Source organism: Lathamus discolor, chromosome 1 (assembly GCF_037157495.1).
Source record: "Lathamus discolor isolate bLatDis1 chromosome 1, bLatDis1.hap1, whole genome shotgun sequence".
In the NCBI taxonomy this organism is placed as follows: Eukaryota; Metazoa; Chordata; class Aves; order Psittaciformes; family Psittacidae; genus Lathamus; species Lathamus discolor.
The window spans coordinates 156,803,614-156,821,530 of NC_088884.1; the positions used below are offsets into that span (position 1 = coordinate 156,803,614).

The 17,917-nt window shown below is 46.0% G+C and overlaps 1 protein-coding gene and 1 long non-coding RNA gene across 2 annotated transcripts; one reads left to right on the forward strand and one right to left on the reverse strand.

Moving 5' to 3' along the window:
* Positions 1 to 273: 273 nt before the first annotated feature.
* On the reverse strand, positions 274 to 12,319 carry LOC136004376 (NELL2-interacting cell ontogeny regulator 1). The gene is made up of 4 exons (XM_065660840.1): positions 12,218 to 12,319; positions 11,895 to 12,052; positions 6,427 to 6,515; positions 274 to 2,590 (listed from the first exon to the last, which is right to left on the reverse strand). The coding sequence occupies exons 2-4, from the start codon at positions 12,016 to 12,018 to the stop codon at positions 2,525 to 2,527; spliced, it is 279 nt and encodes a 92-aa protein (XP_065516912.1). The 5' UTR covers positions 12,019 to 12,052; positions 12,218 to 12,319; the 3' UTR covers positions 274 to 2,524.
* Positions 11,602 to 13,671, forward strand: LOC136004386 (uncharacterized). Its single transcript, XR_010608433.1, has 3 exons — positions 11,602 to 11,662; positions 11,781 to 11,886; positions 13,630 to 13,671. It is a non-coding gene; the product is annotated as an uncharacterized LOC136004386 (long non-coding RNA).
* Positions 13,672 to 17,917: the final 4,246 nt, after the last annotated feature.

Consider the following 17,917-nt stretch of genomic DNA (forward strand, 5'->3'; position numbering starts at 1 on the left):
AGCTTTATCCCAACCACCAAATACAGGGTATGGGGTCCTTAAAAAAGCTCTCAAAAATCTTTGCAGGACTTTCAATTTCAAGTAAGAGTGAGTTCGATTTTACACTTCAGCAAATAAGAATGCATTCATAAATTTAGACCAGGGACAAGAGTTCTTTTTGTATTCAAAATAGCATTTTTTTCCCTGTGGATTTTCCACCTAATTAAAGACTAGATATTTGTTGATGCATAAGCACTATCATTTGTCAAATCAGTAACAAAGCACACCAAATACTATAATGCATCTTGCCCTTTTATTGTATTGTGTTATAGACAAAGATGAGTGCATACAGAATAATCACTGCCGTCACAACCGTAAAGTTGCAGTGTCACTCTGATCCCTTTGGGAGTCAGAGAACATCCACTTGTCATTCATTCCACCTTTTTATTGTAACAAGCTGCATAGAACAAAACTTCCAACTATTTCTCTATATAAAAACATAGCCAAACCCCCAATGCTTGTTAACAGGGCTTTGCAAGATTGTTCAAGGTGCCAGCAGAATGAGCATGCACAGTAGCAATACAAAACTATAGACATGCTGTCCCCAAAAAGGTTGATCTGTGCTGGAAAATTCACAGGTTCAGTGCTGGAGCTCCTGCAAAAAGCCACCTCAAAATCTGTGCATTACTTCAGTTCAAATGTAGGCGGGAGTAAAGTAATCTAAGGTTGGTGTTCTGCAAAGGAGTGGTTTTAAACCTATTGTAGAATAAAATACGGTCTATGATAAGAACCTCTATTGATTCTCACCAGTCAGTTACCAGTGCTATGGTGGAGTGAAATGCTACTAGGAGCACTGTGTTGCTGTTGGCACATTGCTGAACACATATTCAGCAAGTCATGCTGCTTCTCTTTTATACAGACTAGGTCCTGATGACCTATAAAGGGTTTTAATAGAATACCACAAAGGACAAAGCAAATTCCCTATTTGAAATGCAGGTGCAAGGAAGCTTTTCCTTGCTGAGAACCACACGCCTTTCAAACAACTTTGGCATTCTATATGGCAATAGCCTCCCTTGTGTTAGTGAGTATGACTGCACACAAAACAGTGAGTTGGCAGTGGGTCACAGTTCCTTATTTCCCTATGCCTAATGTAGTAGATGAAATGGGAGGGAAGTGGTTTGGAAACATACAGAGAGCTACTATCCTAACTTACTGAGCAGCCTGACAGCAAAATAGCCACTAATGGGAAGACACACATATCAATAAGAATGGTAAAATTACTTTAAAACCAATGTTGCTGATACTGCTCCCATGCTTTTGCTTGTATAAAGGTGTCTAGCTTGTACCTAGATGCTCTAGCTGATATACAAGTCGCTATCAATTATACTTTGGGGATTACATTGTAAGCCCCATGAAAAGTTTATTATTACCTGCAAGAACTTTCCACTGGGGACATTTTCTGCTCTTCTCCCCCCAAAATAAAGAAAAAAGTAGAACAATAAGAAAGGATTTGTTATTCTTTCTCAAAGAGTAACAAGGCACAACCTTGTTGCTACTATTACAGCTACTACACTGCCTATATTGTTTTGTCCTCTCTTGTCTCAAACTGACTGCAGGAGGAATATTAATAGTATCAGCACTGTAACTCACTGTTACAGAGCGTGAAGTCCATGCAAGAGCTATGGACCATTTTGGGAGAACTTAAATATTCTCAAAATATGATTTGCAAGAGACTCTTGGGCATGCAGGCATTTCACAGGCTCTCTGCCAAAGCTCTCTGTAAGGGCCAGTTTGAGTGGTTCAATCCAGTATGTGATTTGCCTAATGAAAGACACTTCTCCAGCAGATTTTGGCAGATGCAATCAGTTCAATTGCCAGGCGGTATTCATGTGATTACAAATGTTACTGATCACATTAGAGACATAATAAATCTCTCCAAAAAGATCACAGCTACTGTGTGGCTCTGAAGAAACTGAAATTGTGATACAGATTACTGTGTTTGCTGTTCACTGGACTATTGACACAATTAGGAACAAATACCTTCCTTGGACTGCCAAGCACTGAGTGACAACTGTTAATTTCTAAATAGAGCCATGACTGCTTGTTTGTAAATGTTTAGCTTTGCGTCGGTGCAAAGTCACTTCCTTTCCATGTTAGGGATACATTCTATGACAAATACATTAAAAACTTTGATTCCACTGACTTTCACGTATCTATGGCAATTCACATGTGCTGAGGGGTTAGCCTAAGAGTCCAAGGACAATTTTTGGCTTGAAACGAGAAAAGCGAGGTGCTATCCTTGCATAAAACCCGTGAGTGAGACTTTGGCACTGTTTCTTCTGTTGCCATTTCAGCAGATGCAATAGCGCACACGGTAATGATAAAACACATCAAAGCAAAAATGATCTAACTGAGCTGTACCTGTTGGGGTAAAAGTCCTTTTCCTTGCAGTGTGGCACAACTTGCACTCTGTATCTTCCTGTAATCTATTGAACAGCATTTTAAAAACTAATAAGTGTTCATTGGCCAAATCTCAGTGGTCAGTTCAGTGTATCGCACGAAAGCAGTCGCACAGGCCTCTCTTTTCTGCTCTCAGGAGGAGGGTTTCTGCCTGCAAAAAACCACATGAAACCAAAGAACGGAATATATCACTTTCAAAGCCTGTATAATTGATTATTCCTAATCCCTCTGCACAGCTGTAGCCAAGGTGCTCTGCCGAGTGAAAAATCATAGTTATTAGTGCTGGTTCCCATCCAGAAAAAGTGATGAAATAAGGATACTCAGCAGCAAGACACATGGAGAGTATTTTTACAGTTTCAATGTTTCCATTTTCACAGTTCACTTCTAGGGAGGAGGCTGTCAGAATTATTAAAGTGTCCTGTATAAATGCTGAGAAAAATTCCACTTTCAACTGCACTGCTGTTAATTCCTTTGCCGTGATTGATGGCCTCCTGTTGATGGTGTCTTTAGTACTGCAGAGCATAACTGCACCATATAGCATGTGCTGAGGAGCCAGTTGTGCTCTCAGTTACACTGCTGTCTCTCTAGAATAACTCTGGTTCAATTCAGCTGTCAGTTTAACCTTGTTGTCTGCAACTCATCTCTCAGGGCAGATCTAGACTTGAGTTTGTGGCTCTTCTCTTTAACCTGAGTTAATTTACTGACAATTGCCTTCTTATCAACTCCACTTGAAGCCATGCCCCCAGAACTCCATCCAAAGCTTAAAAGCCGTTCTCTATATGCATAATGTAAAATGACTTGCTCTTTGTTTTGGAACGCTCTAGTGGAAAAACATTTCCAAGCTTTCTTCCTCTGTTTTCAGGGAAAAAACCCCGAACTTCAGATCCTCAAAGATATTTAAGTATAATTTATTTAATTATGATCAAATAACTTAAAACTTTTGTGGGTCCTGGCCTCATGTTTTGAGAAACAAAGGCTGAATTTTGCAAATAGCACCATCATTTCAGAAACTGTGTCTCCTGGAAGGCTCAAAATACAATTGTTGGTGCAAGAAACTCACATTAGCAAGTGCAGTTGAGACTGAAGAGAAACTTCTTCCTGAGCATATCTTGTGGTTTTCACCCTGTGGTCCCTTAAGCAACTTGTAGACTGACTTTGAAGAGCTTTTTGAGGGGGTAAAAAAATGCTATCAGGCTTAAATGAACCATGAATGGGTTTCCCATCTGCACTGGGAAAAAAACACTGAAGTTTGAAAACCACTTGTTAACAAATTATCTCAAAGCCCTGTGAAACAACAAGATCTTCAGCCTGATGGTGTTCCCCTGACATGACACCTCCTTTCCAAAGGACTCGTTTTCCAAAGGAGTGGCTGGGCACTTCTTCATGGGCACCCGCTCCACCAAACTCTGCCTTGCTTGGCCACCAGTACCTCTGTCCCCCATTGGTTCCCATTCTCTACTACCCATTTCTTGTTTTCAGACTGCAGGCTTTTGCAGGGAGAGGCTGATTCAGAACTGCTTTTGCCTCCCCTCCACAGCACTCTATCCTTTTCAGCTCAAACTTTTGACATTCACTTTCACATTAAGGAGGACTTGTTCACTTTCCTTGTCTGCTTTCACTTATCAGCTTAGGGCAGTGGCAGGCGTTATTAAGCACTGCACCTCACTTGTACAATGGAATCTTGGATGAGTGAACGCTCTCATTGTTGGGAACCCAGTAGAAATCACAGAATCATCTTAACATCAAACAGGCTTATTGGATTTCACTGTAATACCAACAAGCTGTCACTGTCACCACAAACCCTGCCTGGGTGTCAGTCATGGCTATTTACAGGCAGGAAGAGCAGCTCTGAGAGCACTCAATTGTAAACTGAAGGACTATGAAAAAGAAGCATCAATTACAAAAACTAATTGCAGCCCTGTTGGCATTGGCTTAGGAAGTCCCTGATAGGAGCAGTCCTGCATGGGGCTTGCTCTTGTAGCAACAACTCTCAAAGCTCAGGAGTTGTTGAATGAAGTCATTTGTGTGTAAAACTTGTGTAGTTGTCAGCATGAGCCAAGCGCCAGCTGTTGCATAGGGATATGGAGGCTCTACCTTTCAGAGGGCAGAAGGCCACAGTGTGCCATTTGTAGGGCTTTGGCCACTGCATTTCACTTTAGTATCTCTACGTCATTCAGTAATTTGCATTTAACTAAAGCATCTCTTCCAGAAAGGCCTTTAGAGTCCCAGTCCAAAGGAAAAGGTGCACAGTAACATACTTTGTCTTTACTAGTAGTATTGAATTCTGACTGTTGTCAAAGGGTGAGTGATGTTATAGGTAACTGGTTATGTTCGGTTTGGTGATGCCCTGTACCTGTGCCCCTTGTTCTGTAATACTGAGACTCTCTGAAACATGCCTGTCCAGGTCCTCACAGAGACAGAAGCTTATCTCACATGCTCCAGGACCAGCTTCTCCCTTCATATTCTGCCTCACCTCTTACAAGACAGCTTTGCTCTCTGATGGACTGTATTCTCTCTCTTCAAATAGCCAAAACAGGTACACCTGAATAGGTCTGTAAATGGGATTAAGGAGTTGTGCTGCTTCCTTTGTATTCAAAAAAGTGTTTCCAGCTCAGCTTAGATGGAAATTCAGTACCTCCTTCAGCTCCCCTTGTGAAGCCTGGTGACAGCATAAGAACCAGCACAGCTGTGATTGATTGCACATGGTGTTGCTATGCCATGTATAGGTACAAAACAGTTCACTGAACCTAATCCAAACAGGTAAAACCCTGCTATGCACCAGAACAGCCCAGCACAGCTGCTGGAGTTAAGGCCCCACTATCCACACCCCACTGCTTAAGAGTTATTTAGTGTTACGCTAGTGCATGGGAAACCTTTGTAACATAACCCATACTGCACTCAGAGCTCAGTCCTAATCAGTTTGCTATTGATAGCTCATGAAAGCTAAAGTCATTCCAGCCTTACAGTGTAGGGACCTACATGATTGCCCAAGGTCACAAGAAACCAAAGGCAAAGCAACATAATTGCCCTTCCGTGTTACAGTTCGAGACACGTAATTGATTTACATCTCTTTGGCTGACTCCACTGTGAATGACAATTTGAGTGGAGCATGCCTTTAGAGGAGCAAGGAGCCCTTCTCACCTGCCAACAGGGATGGCACTGGTCAAAGGCACTGAGCAGGCACCCACAAACTGGGAGATGAAGCTGTGAACTGGTTTCATGTACCACAATTCGCTTTACTGTCATGTGCACTGTTAATGGAGCTGGTAGGGAAGGAGAGGTAGGACAAGACATACATGAGGGGCTTTATTAGAGGTGACAGACCTCCTGCCTCTTGCAAACTTCAGATAGCATGGAAACCACTATGGTAAGTCCTACCCCAGTCAGTGTTTGTGCATATTCATGAACCCACATAAATATGCATTGCTAAAATCAAGGCATTTAATACACCCTCATGGTTTGTTCATTGGGACCTCTGCAGCGCAAGACTGACATGAAGTTGTAAAATGCCCTGTGTGCTGTGATAACACCTGAGCAAATGTGCTTTCCCCTCTCTCATGGAATATTGATCCATGAGCAAGAAATACATGCGCATCCCTTTCCTCTCTGCCAGCCCTGCCTGCCACTTCCTTGCTCTCCTCTTCACTTTCAGCTTGTGAACAGTCACTCCAAAGCGGAGAAGCAGTGCTATGGGGTAAAGAGCAAATCAACTTTCTTGTTCTTCTCTCCTTCCTACATCTTTCCTTCTCTATTTGACGCAGGGACTGCCTGGGCTAATTCTTTATCCTGTTATGCAAGAAGTCAGTCAGACGAGATGATCTTTAATGAACCTCTCAAGCCTGTGAAAAATAATCTGTACTTGGTACAATCCTATTTGCTGAAATGGAAGTGAGTCAGCAGAGATGTCACATCTGCTGTACACAGACAGGCAGACCTGGCCACTTGGAGATAAAGGCTCAGGAAAAGCATTTCTATAGAAACACATACCCGCGTGTCTAGGTTATACGCCGTCTTCTTTAAGTCCTGCAACGCCCTCTGCATGAACTCAAATGCATGGCAGTCAACACAGGGACGACCTGGATAAAGGAACAGAAGAATACATCATAGTCACAGCACAGAATCTGGAGTGTAGCAGTACAGAGGGGGAACGCTCAAAGACCCTGTAATGCCAGGAGAAATCCTGTTTTACCAGGCACCCACACCCGCACATCTACAATGTTAAGGCTGCCTGTGGACAGGGCTGTGTGTACCCCTGTGCAAATGTGTGAGGACTGGCAACAACACAACAGTATTTTGTTGTGTGTGAGTTTGTGAACGTAACCCAGGCTTGATCCTGCCCAGTGCTGTGTGCGCTCAGCCCCCAGCATCTCCCCTTGAGACTGGAATCCTCACCCTGCTCAGATGTGTTAAATCTCAACTGATACCCTGAAAAAAGCAGTTTGCAGTGGTTCAGGAATCAGACAGGCAGGTCTGTTTCTACAGGAGCTCTTACAGAGCAGCTTGGCAAGGGACAGTGCCAGATCTGTGTTTGCTTCCTTTCACCTGCTGCTGTATTTTCTCTCTGCCAGGAATGCAAAGCATCCTACTGGCTCTGCAGCTGGTGCCAGTGTGTGTGCACAGAGGGGCAGTGCAGGGAAAAGGCAGAGGAGGAGAAGAGGGGGGACTTGACAGTGACTACAGTGGCTCACTTCTGGAGCTGGCCATTTCTGACCTGCCAGGACTCACCCTGCACTGCTCTCAGGCCCTTTTGTTCACTCTCTAATTTAGTTTTCTGGGCTGTCCTCCCTGCTGGAGAGCCCTTCTGCAGGCACAGCTCTGCCTGTGTCAGGTCAGCACCCCTGCCTGCTGGGAGCTCTGCAGTGCGAGAGCTCAAGCCTCCAACCCAGGATGGGATGCATCAGCAGCGCAGAGAAGCAGCACCACTGGCAGGGGGTTGGAACTGGGTGATCTTGAGGTCCTTTCCAACCCAAACCATTCTATGACTCTATGAGAGAACAGATGCACCCGGGAGGAGGTGACAGGCAGCTGGGGAGGTGGCTGCCTGTAAACTTCCACCCATGCAGCCCTACGGAGCACACGCCCGCTCAGCACTTAGGGGACGGATCTAAGGCAGGGCTGATCTCTCAAGCATCTTGCACTAGAGCAACATGAATGCAGTTCCCCAAATAAAACAGGGGCAATACCCACTACCTGGAAAGCCTATAGCTACCGTCAGATTTCTGCAAGCAGAGCTGCCCGAGTCTTGGCTCTAAGATGGGTTTTAAACTATTATACTAGCCAGAATCTTACAGTACCCCATAGCAGATACTTAAGGAAGATACAAGAATAAGCCTCTAGCAATGTCCTTCTAGCCTACAAAGGGGCTGGAGGATATCCTGTGCCTGGCTGGTGTTTCTATATCTGATAAGCCCTCCATGAATTTTTCTCACATTAATTTGCCCCGTGGCTTCCTGAATCCGTATAAACTTTTGGCATCTTCAGCATCCTGTGGCAATGAGTTCCACAGCTGAGCTATTCAGTGAGTGAACAAAATAACATTCCTGTCTGCTCTGAGGTTAACATCTGCTGCTTTTCATTTCCTGCCTCTCATTTTTGCAGTGGAAGGGACAGTTCTTAAATATTCACCATCTTTGTCCTACTTATGACTTTCCTGCTCTCCATCACTCCCTGCCTTGGTGTTTTCTTTGCAGACACAAGCACTGGGCTGCTAAACTGGCCTTAATCTTCCACCTTGGGGAGACCCCTCTTAACTGGACTTAATCTCCCTTCATTCTCACAGTATTTTTAGTAGGATGCCCATGAACATTTCCCCAGTGTAAGGATGCCTAAGGGTCTGTTTAGTTTTCAGACACATCTAAATCTGTGCTGTTGCCAATAGCAGCAATCCCACCCTGCTTTCTGCCCTTTGCTATGTGTTCTCACACTTTCCCTCACTCACAGCAGGGCTGACCATGCAGTTGCTGGTGCATCAGTTGCACTGATGTTTTCTCTCCAGATAAGATCCTGATCTCCAAGTTCTGGGGCCAGAATAAGAAATAGGACAAGGGCAGGAGGCCAGGTTACGGGGAGCAGAAGGGCAGAGGCAGCACAGGCTTACATCAGCTTAAAGCAATCATGAAACCAAACCTTAAGTCACATCCTAACAAAGTACAGCAGAATGCTATTAATTCCTTGCTGACAGCTGAGAACAGACTATCATTCATAGAGAGACTTAACAGGTTTGTGGATTAACATAATGAGAATTATCAAGAGTCAGCTATAATTCTTTAAATGGGTCCTGTCAGCATGAAGACTGTATGTGTCTTTGTGTGTTTGGAAGAAGTGCGGGAGGAGAGCTTAAAATATGCTTCTTGGCTTCTTCTTGGTGACAAACTGGAACTGAAAGCACTGTGGAAGTCTAATTTACTTTCCTTTGCATGCACATGGTGTTTAGTCTTTGTGCTTCATGCACCTTGGCTAATGAAAACAGATTGACCAGCTTCTGTTCTTCCAGTTCCACATTTGAGCTTTCGCAGTGAGTGATCTGGGCTATAAATGCAATGGGAGGCTGGGGAAATGACTTCTTTTTTTCAGTGCATTGCACTGAGCTTTAAAGATGATCCGCAAACATGAGTAACACCACTTCATACTCCAACAGCCTTGTGCATATGCGAAGTGCAGTGTATGCAGCATAGGAACATGACTAATCATTGCTAATTAGCATTATTCATGAAGAGCTGGGTCTGGCTTGCGGGCTGGCAAAAAGTGTGCCAAGGGGAGAGCAGGTGATGGTACCCCAAGCCAGATACTGGTGCCACACGCATGGCTGGATCTGTCTGCACTGCTAAGAAGGGACTCTGACTCACTGTCATGCTTCTCTCCTGTGCCTCCTGCATCTCCCACACTCACACGAGAGCATTGCTGTCCCTCTCCTGCCCGTGGTGCTGCAGGAAGGACACATTTCTCCCAACAAGTGGGAGACAGAGGCTGTAGTGTTGTGTGGTCCATGAGGGATTGTTCCTCCTAAAGGCAAGTTCCCAGTCCCGTGTTGCACATCTGGGAACAGATATAGTCATGGAGCACCACACTGGGCTGCCCTGCAGAAGGACACTTAGTATGGTCCATGAACATCATCTATCCCTGTCAAGAATGTGTACTAGAGCCCTTTTCATTCACCTGCGTCATTTGGGACTCCACAACCACCAGTCTACCTGGGCTGACAGTATGGACTTCAGTGCCAGCAATCGGGAACGTGCTCCAGTAGCACTGCCCCCAAAATGGGTCAGTGCCCAGGAGGATCAACTCCCTGATGAGAAATACCCAGTGCAGCTGACATCAAGTAGGAAAAGATCCAGGAATGCCTGTACTAGATCACATCAAAGGTCTGCCTGGCCCACTGCCCTATCTCCTATGAGCAGCATCTTTTGTACTGCGTTAGATGTGTCTAGGAGCATTCCCAAGCTTTGAGAGCAGCTGGCATGGGATTCTGGAACAGTAAAGTGTGTCTTTCAGATAGGCAGTTGGCCTCCTGTCATGGACAAAAGAGTGCCAGGGACAATCCTAGCAGGTTACTAGTACATATGTTCCTATGCCAGGGAACATCCATGGGGACTGGTTATGGACATGACCTTTGTGGTTGGCAATGGATGCCCATGAAAAAGGATAAGAACAGGACAAGATGTATCCTCAAAGACCCTCTCAGGCCTCAGGAATATGCTGAGGCAGCTCCTGAGCCAGAAGAACTGCTGCTGTATCTAACATCCATTTCTATGTTTTTTTCCCCTGGAATTTAGCCAATCAGTTCTGCAAACTTTCAGCATCCAGAGTGCCCCAAGGGAGGAGTTCCACAGGTTAACTATGAGGAAGAGCCCCGATAAGCAAAGGATGGTACCTGAAGCACTCAGCGGTTATGCAGCGCTCTCAACAAGTGGCTCATTAGGAGCATCCTGAATTCCTTGTTGCCTTAAACTCTGTCCCTGCAGCAGCACAGAACAATTTACAATTCATGACCAGCTGAGAGTCCTCCTCCTGGCCTGGCCTGGCCTCAGTCATAAATACTGTTACGTACTCATAGCGATGCCACCAGCCTCTGTATTCAGGACAGAGCAGCACATCTCTGCAGAAACTGGCCACAGAAACATTCTGCCCTTCATCCCTCACTCTCATGTGCAGGAGTAAGACGAGGCAAGGAATCTTCCTCAAGAGCTCTTCTGGGGACTTGGCGGCCTGGCCAGAGGATATCAAAGGATAACTCCTTGAGGCTGGACTCAGACTGGCCAAGAGTTCTGTTCTACAGGTAAAATGGGAGTTCGCACTAGACAAGCAGAGCAAGGAACCACTATCAGCTTCTTCCCCAGAACCTCCTCTGCTAACATAGGCACACAAAGGCACATATAATTTATTTTTCAACCACGATTTTCTCCTTGAGGAGACAAAGAGGAATACTTGTTATAAAAGTTATTAAAACCAATTAATGCCCAGAAAACAGACCACAACAGATCACAGAATAGACATGAGCCTGGTTTAGATCAAAACTTAGGACCTACAGAAAGAAAAGTGGGATAAAGGAGGGAATTCAATATGTAAGTCCAGAAACAAATACACATAGGGTATTTGAAAGCTGGTAATGGAATTATAGGAGAATAAAATGCAGTGACTAAATCAGGTCTTGCATTAAATGCTTTGGTAGCCAGGTATACAAAGCAAGCATGACTAAGAACTAGAGATTGGTTTGTATGCAATTACCTTCCTATGTTTTATTTCTCCCAGAGGATATTTTAAGTTTCCAGTGAGTGGCTACTTCCTGTCACCAAAACACCCTGAGAACATTGACTCCATCCCCTTATATCTTTGAATGATTGCCTCATTCTGGAGCTGAGAAAGTTTAACTAGAGACTTGCCCAAAATGACAGAGGAAGCTGATACTGAGTTGTGATCCAAATTCAGGAGCTCCCTGGTGATAGATGCATTACAAGTATGCTGCCTGGGTAAACTGCCCCTCTGTCAATCTGTAGTAGTCACAAGAAAGTTGAACTTGACCGATTGTTCCAGCCAAATATGAAAATAAGCAAAGTCGTGTCCTAGCAGAAATAGACACAAGTTTTCTTTTAATGCTATCCAGACTAGCAAGGACATTACACGTATTGTGGCAAATCAGGAAGAGAAAGTCTCTCTAGAAGCAGGTCTAACAGACCTACAACCAAAGAGCTTTGGAAACAAGCGCCACTTGAATTTACAGTATGCAGTTAGTACCTTTTCCTAAATAGCTACTAATCCTTTGTTTGCTTGCTGGCTTTATAAGCATCGTTGCCATGTGCTTGGCTGACGCGTTACAAATGCATCGTTACTCCCTCTCTAACCAGGCGATGCAGCGTCCCCCTGGAGCTCAAGGTCCGTGTGGCTGCTGTGGGCTAAGTGGAGGAAAGCACGCAGGACACGGGGCAGCGGGAGGGCACGAGTGCACGGCAGGTACGTACTTTCTGCAGGAATGACGCTCCCGGAGTCCTGGCTGGCCCCCACAAGGCTCACACTTAGCAGGGCAAGCACCGACATGAGCGGGATGGCCACACGCATCACGCCGCAGGCAGACGGCAGCGCCATGGCTCTCAGCAGGAATTCCAGCTATCTTCCCTGCCTGGAACAAGGAGAAACAGTGAAACTCAGCAGTTTGCTCCCCACAAAGAAGAGGATGAGATGCGGTAAGCACAGACCCGCATGCACACACAAACCCACACGCACACACCACTGCAGCCGCACGCCACAGGCTTGGATGCACCCCAAGGACCGGATTGCCAAGTACCTGATCTTTCTCTTCACCTGTGTGCCAGACCCTGGGAGCAGCTGAAGCGAGCAGGAGAGGCTCCAGCACCACTCTGAGCATGCGTCCCCTCCGCATCCCCCCTTCCCTGATTAGGGTCATTGCCATGGAGATTCGCTATAGCAACACTGAAAAATTGGAGCTGCCACGAGGAGAAGATTTAAAGAGACCACAGTGCCCCAGATAGCCTCTGCTGTACTCCTCCTCTGCCTCTGCTCCTCAGAGGCCACGTCCTCTCCCTTTCAAACACTGGCTGCTGCCCATAAGAGGGTCTTAGGCAATTTTTGTGTTGCTTTTGCTCCCAAAGGGACAGTGCTGAAGTACACAGCTTCCACCCCTTGCTTCAGCTGCACCTCACTCGGAATGAGGTTTTTCTTTCCAGCAGGTTTCAAATAAGATGAAAACTCAGAAGTTTGCTTGGAAAAAATGAAGATGCAGGGCCTGCCGATGGCACCCTGCGCTCTGGGGAAGACTCCATTAGCAGCTTCATTTAACTGCACTGAACATGGAGCCTGGTGGAAAACAGCAACATTGGCACAGGAACCAGCCAGGAGTATGGATCCTGCGCAGCTTCACACTAGGTAACCATGATAACAGCCCAGCCAAAACCCACGCACCGCACAAGTTTGAGGATGCTCGCTTCAAGCTCAGCTCTGGGTCTGGGATTTTGCTAATAGGCTGTGTCCTGCCCAGGCTCAAGCATGAGCCCTCCTGGATAGGGATCTCTGTAAGTATTTAGAAAGAAGAGGTGATACCTTTTGGAAAAGAGAGAGAAATGCTCTCAATACCTGTTTGCCCCAGAGCATGGTTAAAGACTCATCTTGCTATGTACCTGTTCCATTCATGGCTCATGAGAGGACACTCTGCCTCCTCTCAGGAGGGAGCAGGCTCCATCCAGCCTTCCTGGTCTGTACAGAACAATTAACCTGCTAAGCTGCTTCTATTTGACTTGTTCCTATGGCTTCCTCAGAATTACCTCTTACATCCCCTATTGTGATGCTTATGCTTCTGGGCCACGTTGGTTTAAAAGTTGTCTCAAAGAACTCCAGGCTCTTGACCAGCCTCTGGCAAAGTGGTATTACTTTATGCAAGCCATAGAGGACTTTGCAGGGGGACAGCCCAGAGCTGTGGAAGCAATTCCTGCAAGAATGAGACACACTGAGCAAATTCTTAGCCCAAAGTGCAACTGAAACTCTACTTCCCTTGTGTGGAAGGTCCAAATAAAGACCCCCAGTCAATGGGATCTTCATAGGGTGAGTCAGGGCATGCACGTGCACCAAAATGGCTCCACTGACTTTATAAGAAGTTGAGACTCTTAAGCCAAGCTCTGAAGTTGGGTGCTCAAAGTGCGGCTGTGTTGTTGGCCCGGTTTAACATTGTTCATCTCTTCACAGGTCCCAGATGCCTGTAAAAGGAGCAGCTCCTCAAGAACCAGGGTATAATAGAATCATAGAATCATAGAATCATAGAACAGTTAGGGTTGGAAAGGACCTCAAGATCATCTAGTTCCAACCCCCCTGCCATGGGCAGGGACACCTCACACGAAACCATCCCACACAAGGCTTTGTCCAACCTGGCCTTGAACACTGCCAGGGATGGAGCACTCACAACCTGCCTGGGCAACCCATTCCAGTGTCTCACCACCCTTACAGGAAAGAATTTCCTCCTTATATCCAATTTAAACTTCCCCTGTTTAAGTTTTAACCATTTCCCCTTGTCCTGTCACTACAGTCCCTGATGAGGAGTCCCTCCCCAGCATCCCTATAGGCCCCCTTCAGATACTGGAAGGCTGCTATGAGGTCCCCATGCAGCCTTCTCTTCTCCAGGCTGAACAGCCCCAACTTCCTCAGCCCGTCTTCATATGGGAGGTGCTCCAGTCCCCTGATCGTCCTCGTGGGCCTCCTCTGGACTTGTTCCAGCAGTTCCATGTCCTTTTTATGTTGAGGACACCAGAACTGCACACAATGCTCCAGGTGAGGTCTCACAAGAGCAGAGTAGAGGGGCAGGATCACCTCCTTCGCCCTGCTGGTCACACTCCTTTTGATGCAGCCCAGGATACGGTTGGCTTTGGCTTTCTGGGCTGCGAGCGCACACTGAAGCCGGCTCATGTTCATTTTCTCATTGACCAGCACCCCCAAGTCCTTCTCTGCAGGGCCGCTCTGAATCCCTTCTTTGCCCAGTCTGTAGCTGTGCCTGGGATTGCTCCGACCCAGGTGTAGGACCTTGCACTTGTCGTGGTTGAACTTCATAAGGTTGGCATCAGCCCACCTCACAAGCGTGTCAAGGTCCCTCTGGATGGCATCCCTTCCCTCCAGCGTATCAACCGGACCACACAGCTTGGTGTCATCGGCAAACTTGCTGAGGGCGCACTCAATCCCACTGTCCATGTCAGCGACGAAGATGTTGAACAAGACCGGTCCCAACACCGATCCCTGAGGGACACCACTCGTTACCGGTCTCCAGCCGGACATCGAGCCATTGACCACAACTCTTTGTGTGCGGCCAGCCAGCCAGTTCTTTATCCACCGAGTGGTCCATCCATCAAATTGATATCTCTCCAATTTAGAGAGAAGGATGTCGTGTGGGACAGTGTCAAACGCTTTGCACAAGTCCAGGTAGATGACGTCAACTGCTTTACCCTTATCCATCAATTCTGTGGCCCCATCATAGAAGGCCACCAAATTGATCAGGCAGGATTTCCCCTTAGTGAAGCCATGCTGGCTGTCACCAAGCACCTTGCTGTTTTTCATATGCCTTAGCATGCCATCCAGGAGAATGTGCTCCAAGATTTTGCCAGGCACAGAGGTGAGACTGACTGGTCTGTAATTCCCCGGGTCTTCCATTTTCCCCTTCTTGAAAATGGGGGTTATATTCCCCTTTTTCCAGGCGTCGGGAACTTCACCTGACTGCCATGATTTTTCAAATACGATGGCCAGCGGCTTAGCAACTTCATTCGCCAGCTCCTTCAGGACCCGTGGATGGATTCCATCAGGTCCCAGGGACTTGTGCATGTTCAGATTTTTAAGATGGTCTCGAACCAGATCCTCTCCTACAGTGGGCCCAAGGTCTTCATTCTCACAGCCCCTGCATCTACTTTCTAAGAACTGGGTGGTGCACTGCCTTTGCCAGTGAAGACCGAGGCAAAGAAGTCATTCAGAACCTCAGCCTTCTCCAAATCCTGTGTAGCCAGTTCTCCTGAAAGCTTCCTCAGGGGGCCTATTTTGTCCCTAGTCTGTTTTTTGTTTGCTACGTACCTGTAGAATCCCTTCCTATTATCCTTAACATCCCTGGCTAGGTTTAATTCTAACTGGGCCTTAGCCTTCCTAACCTGGTCCCTAGCTTCCCGGACAACACCCCTGTACTCTACCCAGGCCGCCTGTCCTTGCTTCCATTTTATATAAGCCTCTTTTTTCCTTTGAATTTTCCTCAGCAGCTCCTTATCCATCCAAGGAGGTCTCCTGGCCCTCCTGCCGCACTTCCTTCTCGTTGGGATGCAGCACTCCTGAGCTTGTAGCAGGTGATCCTTGAATATCAACCAACAGTCTTGGGCCCCCCTGCCCTCCAGGGCTATATCCCATGGAACCTTACTAAGCAGGCTCCTGAAGAGGCCAAAGTCTGCTCTTTTGAAGTCCAGGGCAGTGAGCTTGCTACACGCTCTTCTCACTGTCCTGGGGATCTCAAATTCGACCATCTCGTGATCACTACATCCAAGGCTGCCCTGGAGCACCACATTCTCAACAAGCCCTTCCCTGTTGGTGAGCACAAGGTCAAGCATGGCACCTCTCCTTGTCGGCTCCTCTATTACTTGCAGAAGGAAGTTGTCTTCCACACAACGGAACAGCATTGTACAGTTTGACTCATCTAGGTCTGGTCACATAGTCTAAGCCCTTATCTGCAGCTTTAAATAACACCAAATGGAAATTCTGGCACAAAATCCAATCCCACGTTTCCATTCACCCTGGCATAAGTGTTTCTTGAAGATACCCCCATTATGGGCCCACCATACTTTTCATACAGGAGCTTCAAGTAAAGGATGGAAAGGAATTGCCTGTAGATGCAATAACCTTTGATAAGGTGAAAAGCATTGTTTGTTCTAATATTTTTTTCAAGGTATCAATATATTCTTTTTCTAAATGGTAACTTTTTTGTAGAATATTTTTCATCATTGCTTGGTGCTTTCAGTCGGCAGAACAGCAGTACAATCCACAGCGAGGGAAGGGAAGGAATCTGGCTTCTCAAGGAGGAAGGGCAACCATAAAAGTAAGCAGAGGTGTTACCCATCTTAAACAACTGCAGAAAGTATAAAAGGGGATCAGAGAGCTTGGGAAAACTGTGAAATAAAGAGAAGATGAAGGTCCTGAAATATGTCATTCCCAGCATGCCAAGACTCCCAGGATGCCTACAAATATCTTGTTATTAGGTTCTGTATACCACAGCACAGTTTTGCATGGTTGTATATGCATTCAATAAAGCTTGTCTGTGAGAGGCTGGACTTTGTCTTGGTTTCTGACTGCTCCACACTTAGCAGTGTGATAACACCAGAGGAGTCCTTGCTGAACTGAACCGCTGCCACCCAGACAGTACAACAGCACAGAACCTGCTGTGGGGGGATCTGCAGTAGGGCACTCTCTATCCACCATCTAATGAGGTGGAAGGTGTCATTTCTGTGTTACAGCACATTACTTTAGCCTCTCTTTTACTTGCTTGGTGCCAACATGAAACAATCAGACATGGCACTTGCAGAGTTGGGCCAGCTTTTGTGTCAAATTACATGGTCTTTAAGAAGCATAAAAGTCCCCATTTCCTGTTGCTAACAGAACAGAGGGGTCCCAGATGCAGTTCTCAGTTCACAGGGAAGAGGAGCCAGTCTGGATGGAAAAGTTCCATAAATCAGTGTTGTTCTATCATCTCCAGCAATGCTGAAGAAGACAGAAGCATGAAGCACTTGCATGTCTTGCTTTCTATTACATTCACTGTTGCCTACCACTATGACTAAGGGATACCAGTACTAAATTTGCTTTGAAGGATGAGAAAATTCCAGAGGATTCATAGGAGTCCATTTGCTGGCTGAAGAATGGCACAGTGAATCCCAGAGGGCTGGTGGGAATACATATACTTAATTTTTCTACAGAGAATCCATACCTAATTGTGAATTGCGAACAGAAGAAGAGTTTCCTCCAAAATAATCAGAAACATTCAGCTATTTCTTGAGAAAATGATGAGTACAGAGGGACATCTGGTAGCTCCCTCTTATGAATGCCTATGTGTTACAGATATTGAAGGTTACATCTTTGCAGTGGAGGAAGAAAATGCATACACCTAGCTAAAATCACTAGCAATAAAGGTCTGAGTTAAATATGCGTGCATAAAAGGAAGGTGCAGGCAAAGGTTCCAATTTTATAACTCTATTATTATTGTCATGGATACAGATGGCAAATAGGGTGGTTAATCCCAGCCTAATATGAAGTGCTAAATCATTGCCTGCTAACATGGCCAGGAGCCCTTTGTTAAACTCAAACAGAAAAAGAAAGCACAGAGACAGAAGAATCTGTGTCTGCTTACTATTACTTGAATAATAGAATGGCAAGAGAACACAGGCACAACCCCAGAATGGCCAAGAAGCAAAACCAGATGCAAATAGTGAGAAACATGGAAAATAGCAAGAAAGCATTCCTTGAACAC

What these genes read in the sequence shown, in the direction of transcription:
- LOC136004376 (XM_065660840.1), bottom strand. Translation starts at nt 12,018, where the DNA reads ATGGCGCTGCCGTCTGCCTGCGGCGTGATGCGTGTGGCCATCCCGCTC. An exon ending in GAGCGTCATTCCTGCAGAAA is followed by an intron (nt 6,516 to 11,894) that starts GTACGTACCTGC and finishes TCCTTTATCCAG; the next exon opens with GTCGTCCCTGTGTTGACTGC. An exon ending in CGTATAACCTAGACACGCGG is followed by an intron (nt 2,591 to 6,426) that starts GTATGTGTTTCT and finishes GGTTTTTTGCAG; the next exon opens with GCAGAAACCCTCCTCCTGAG.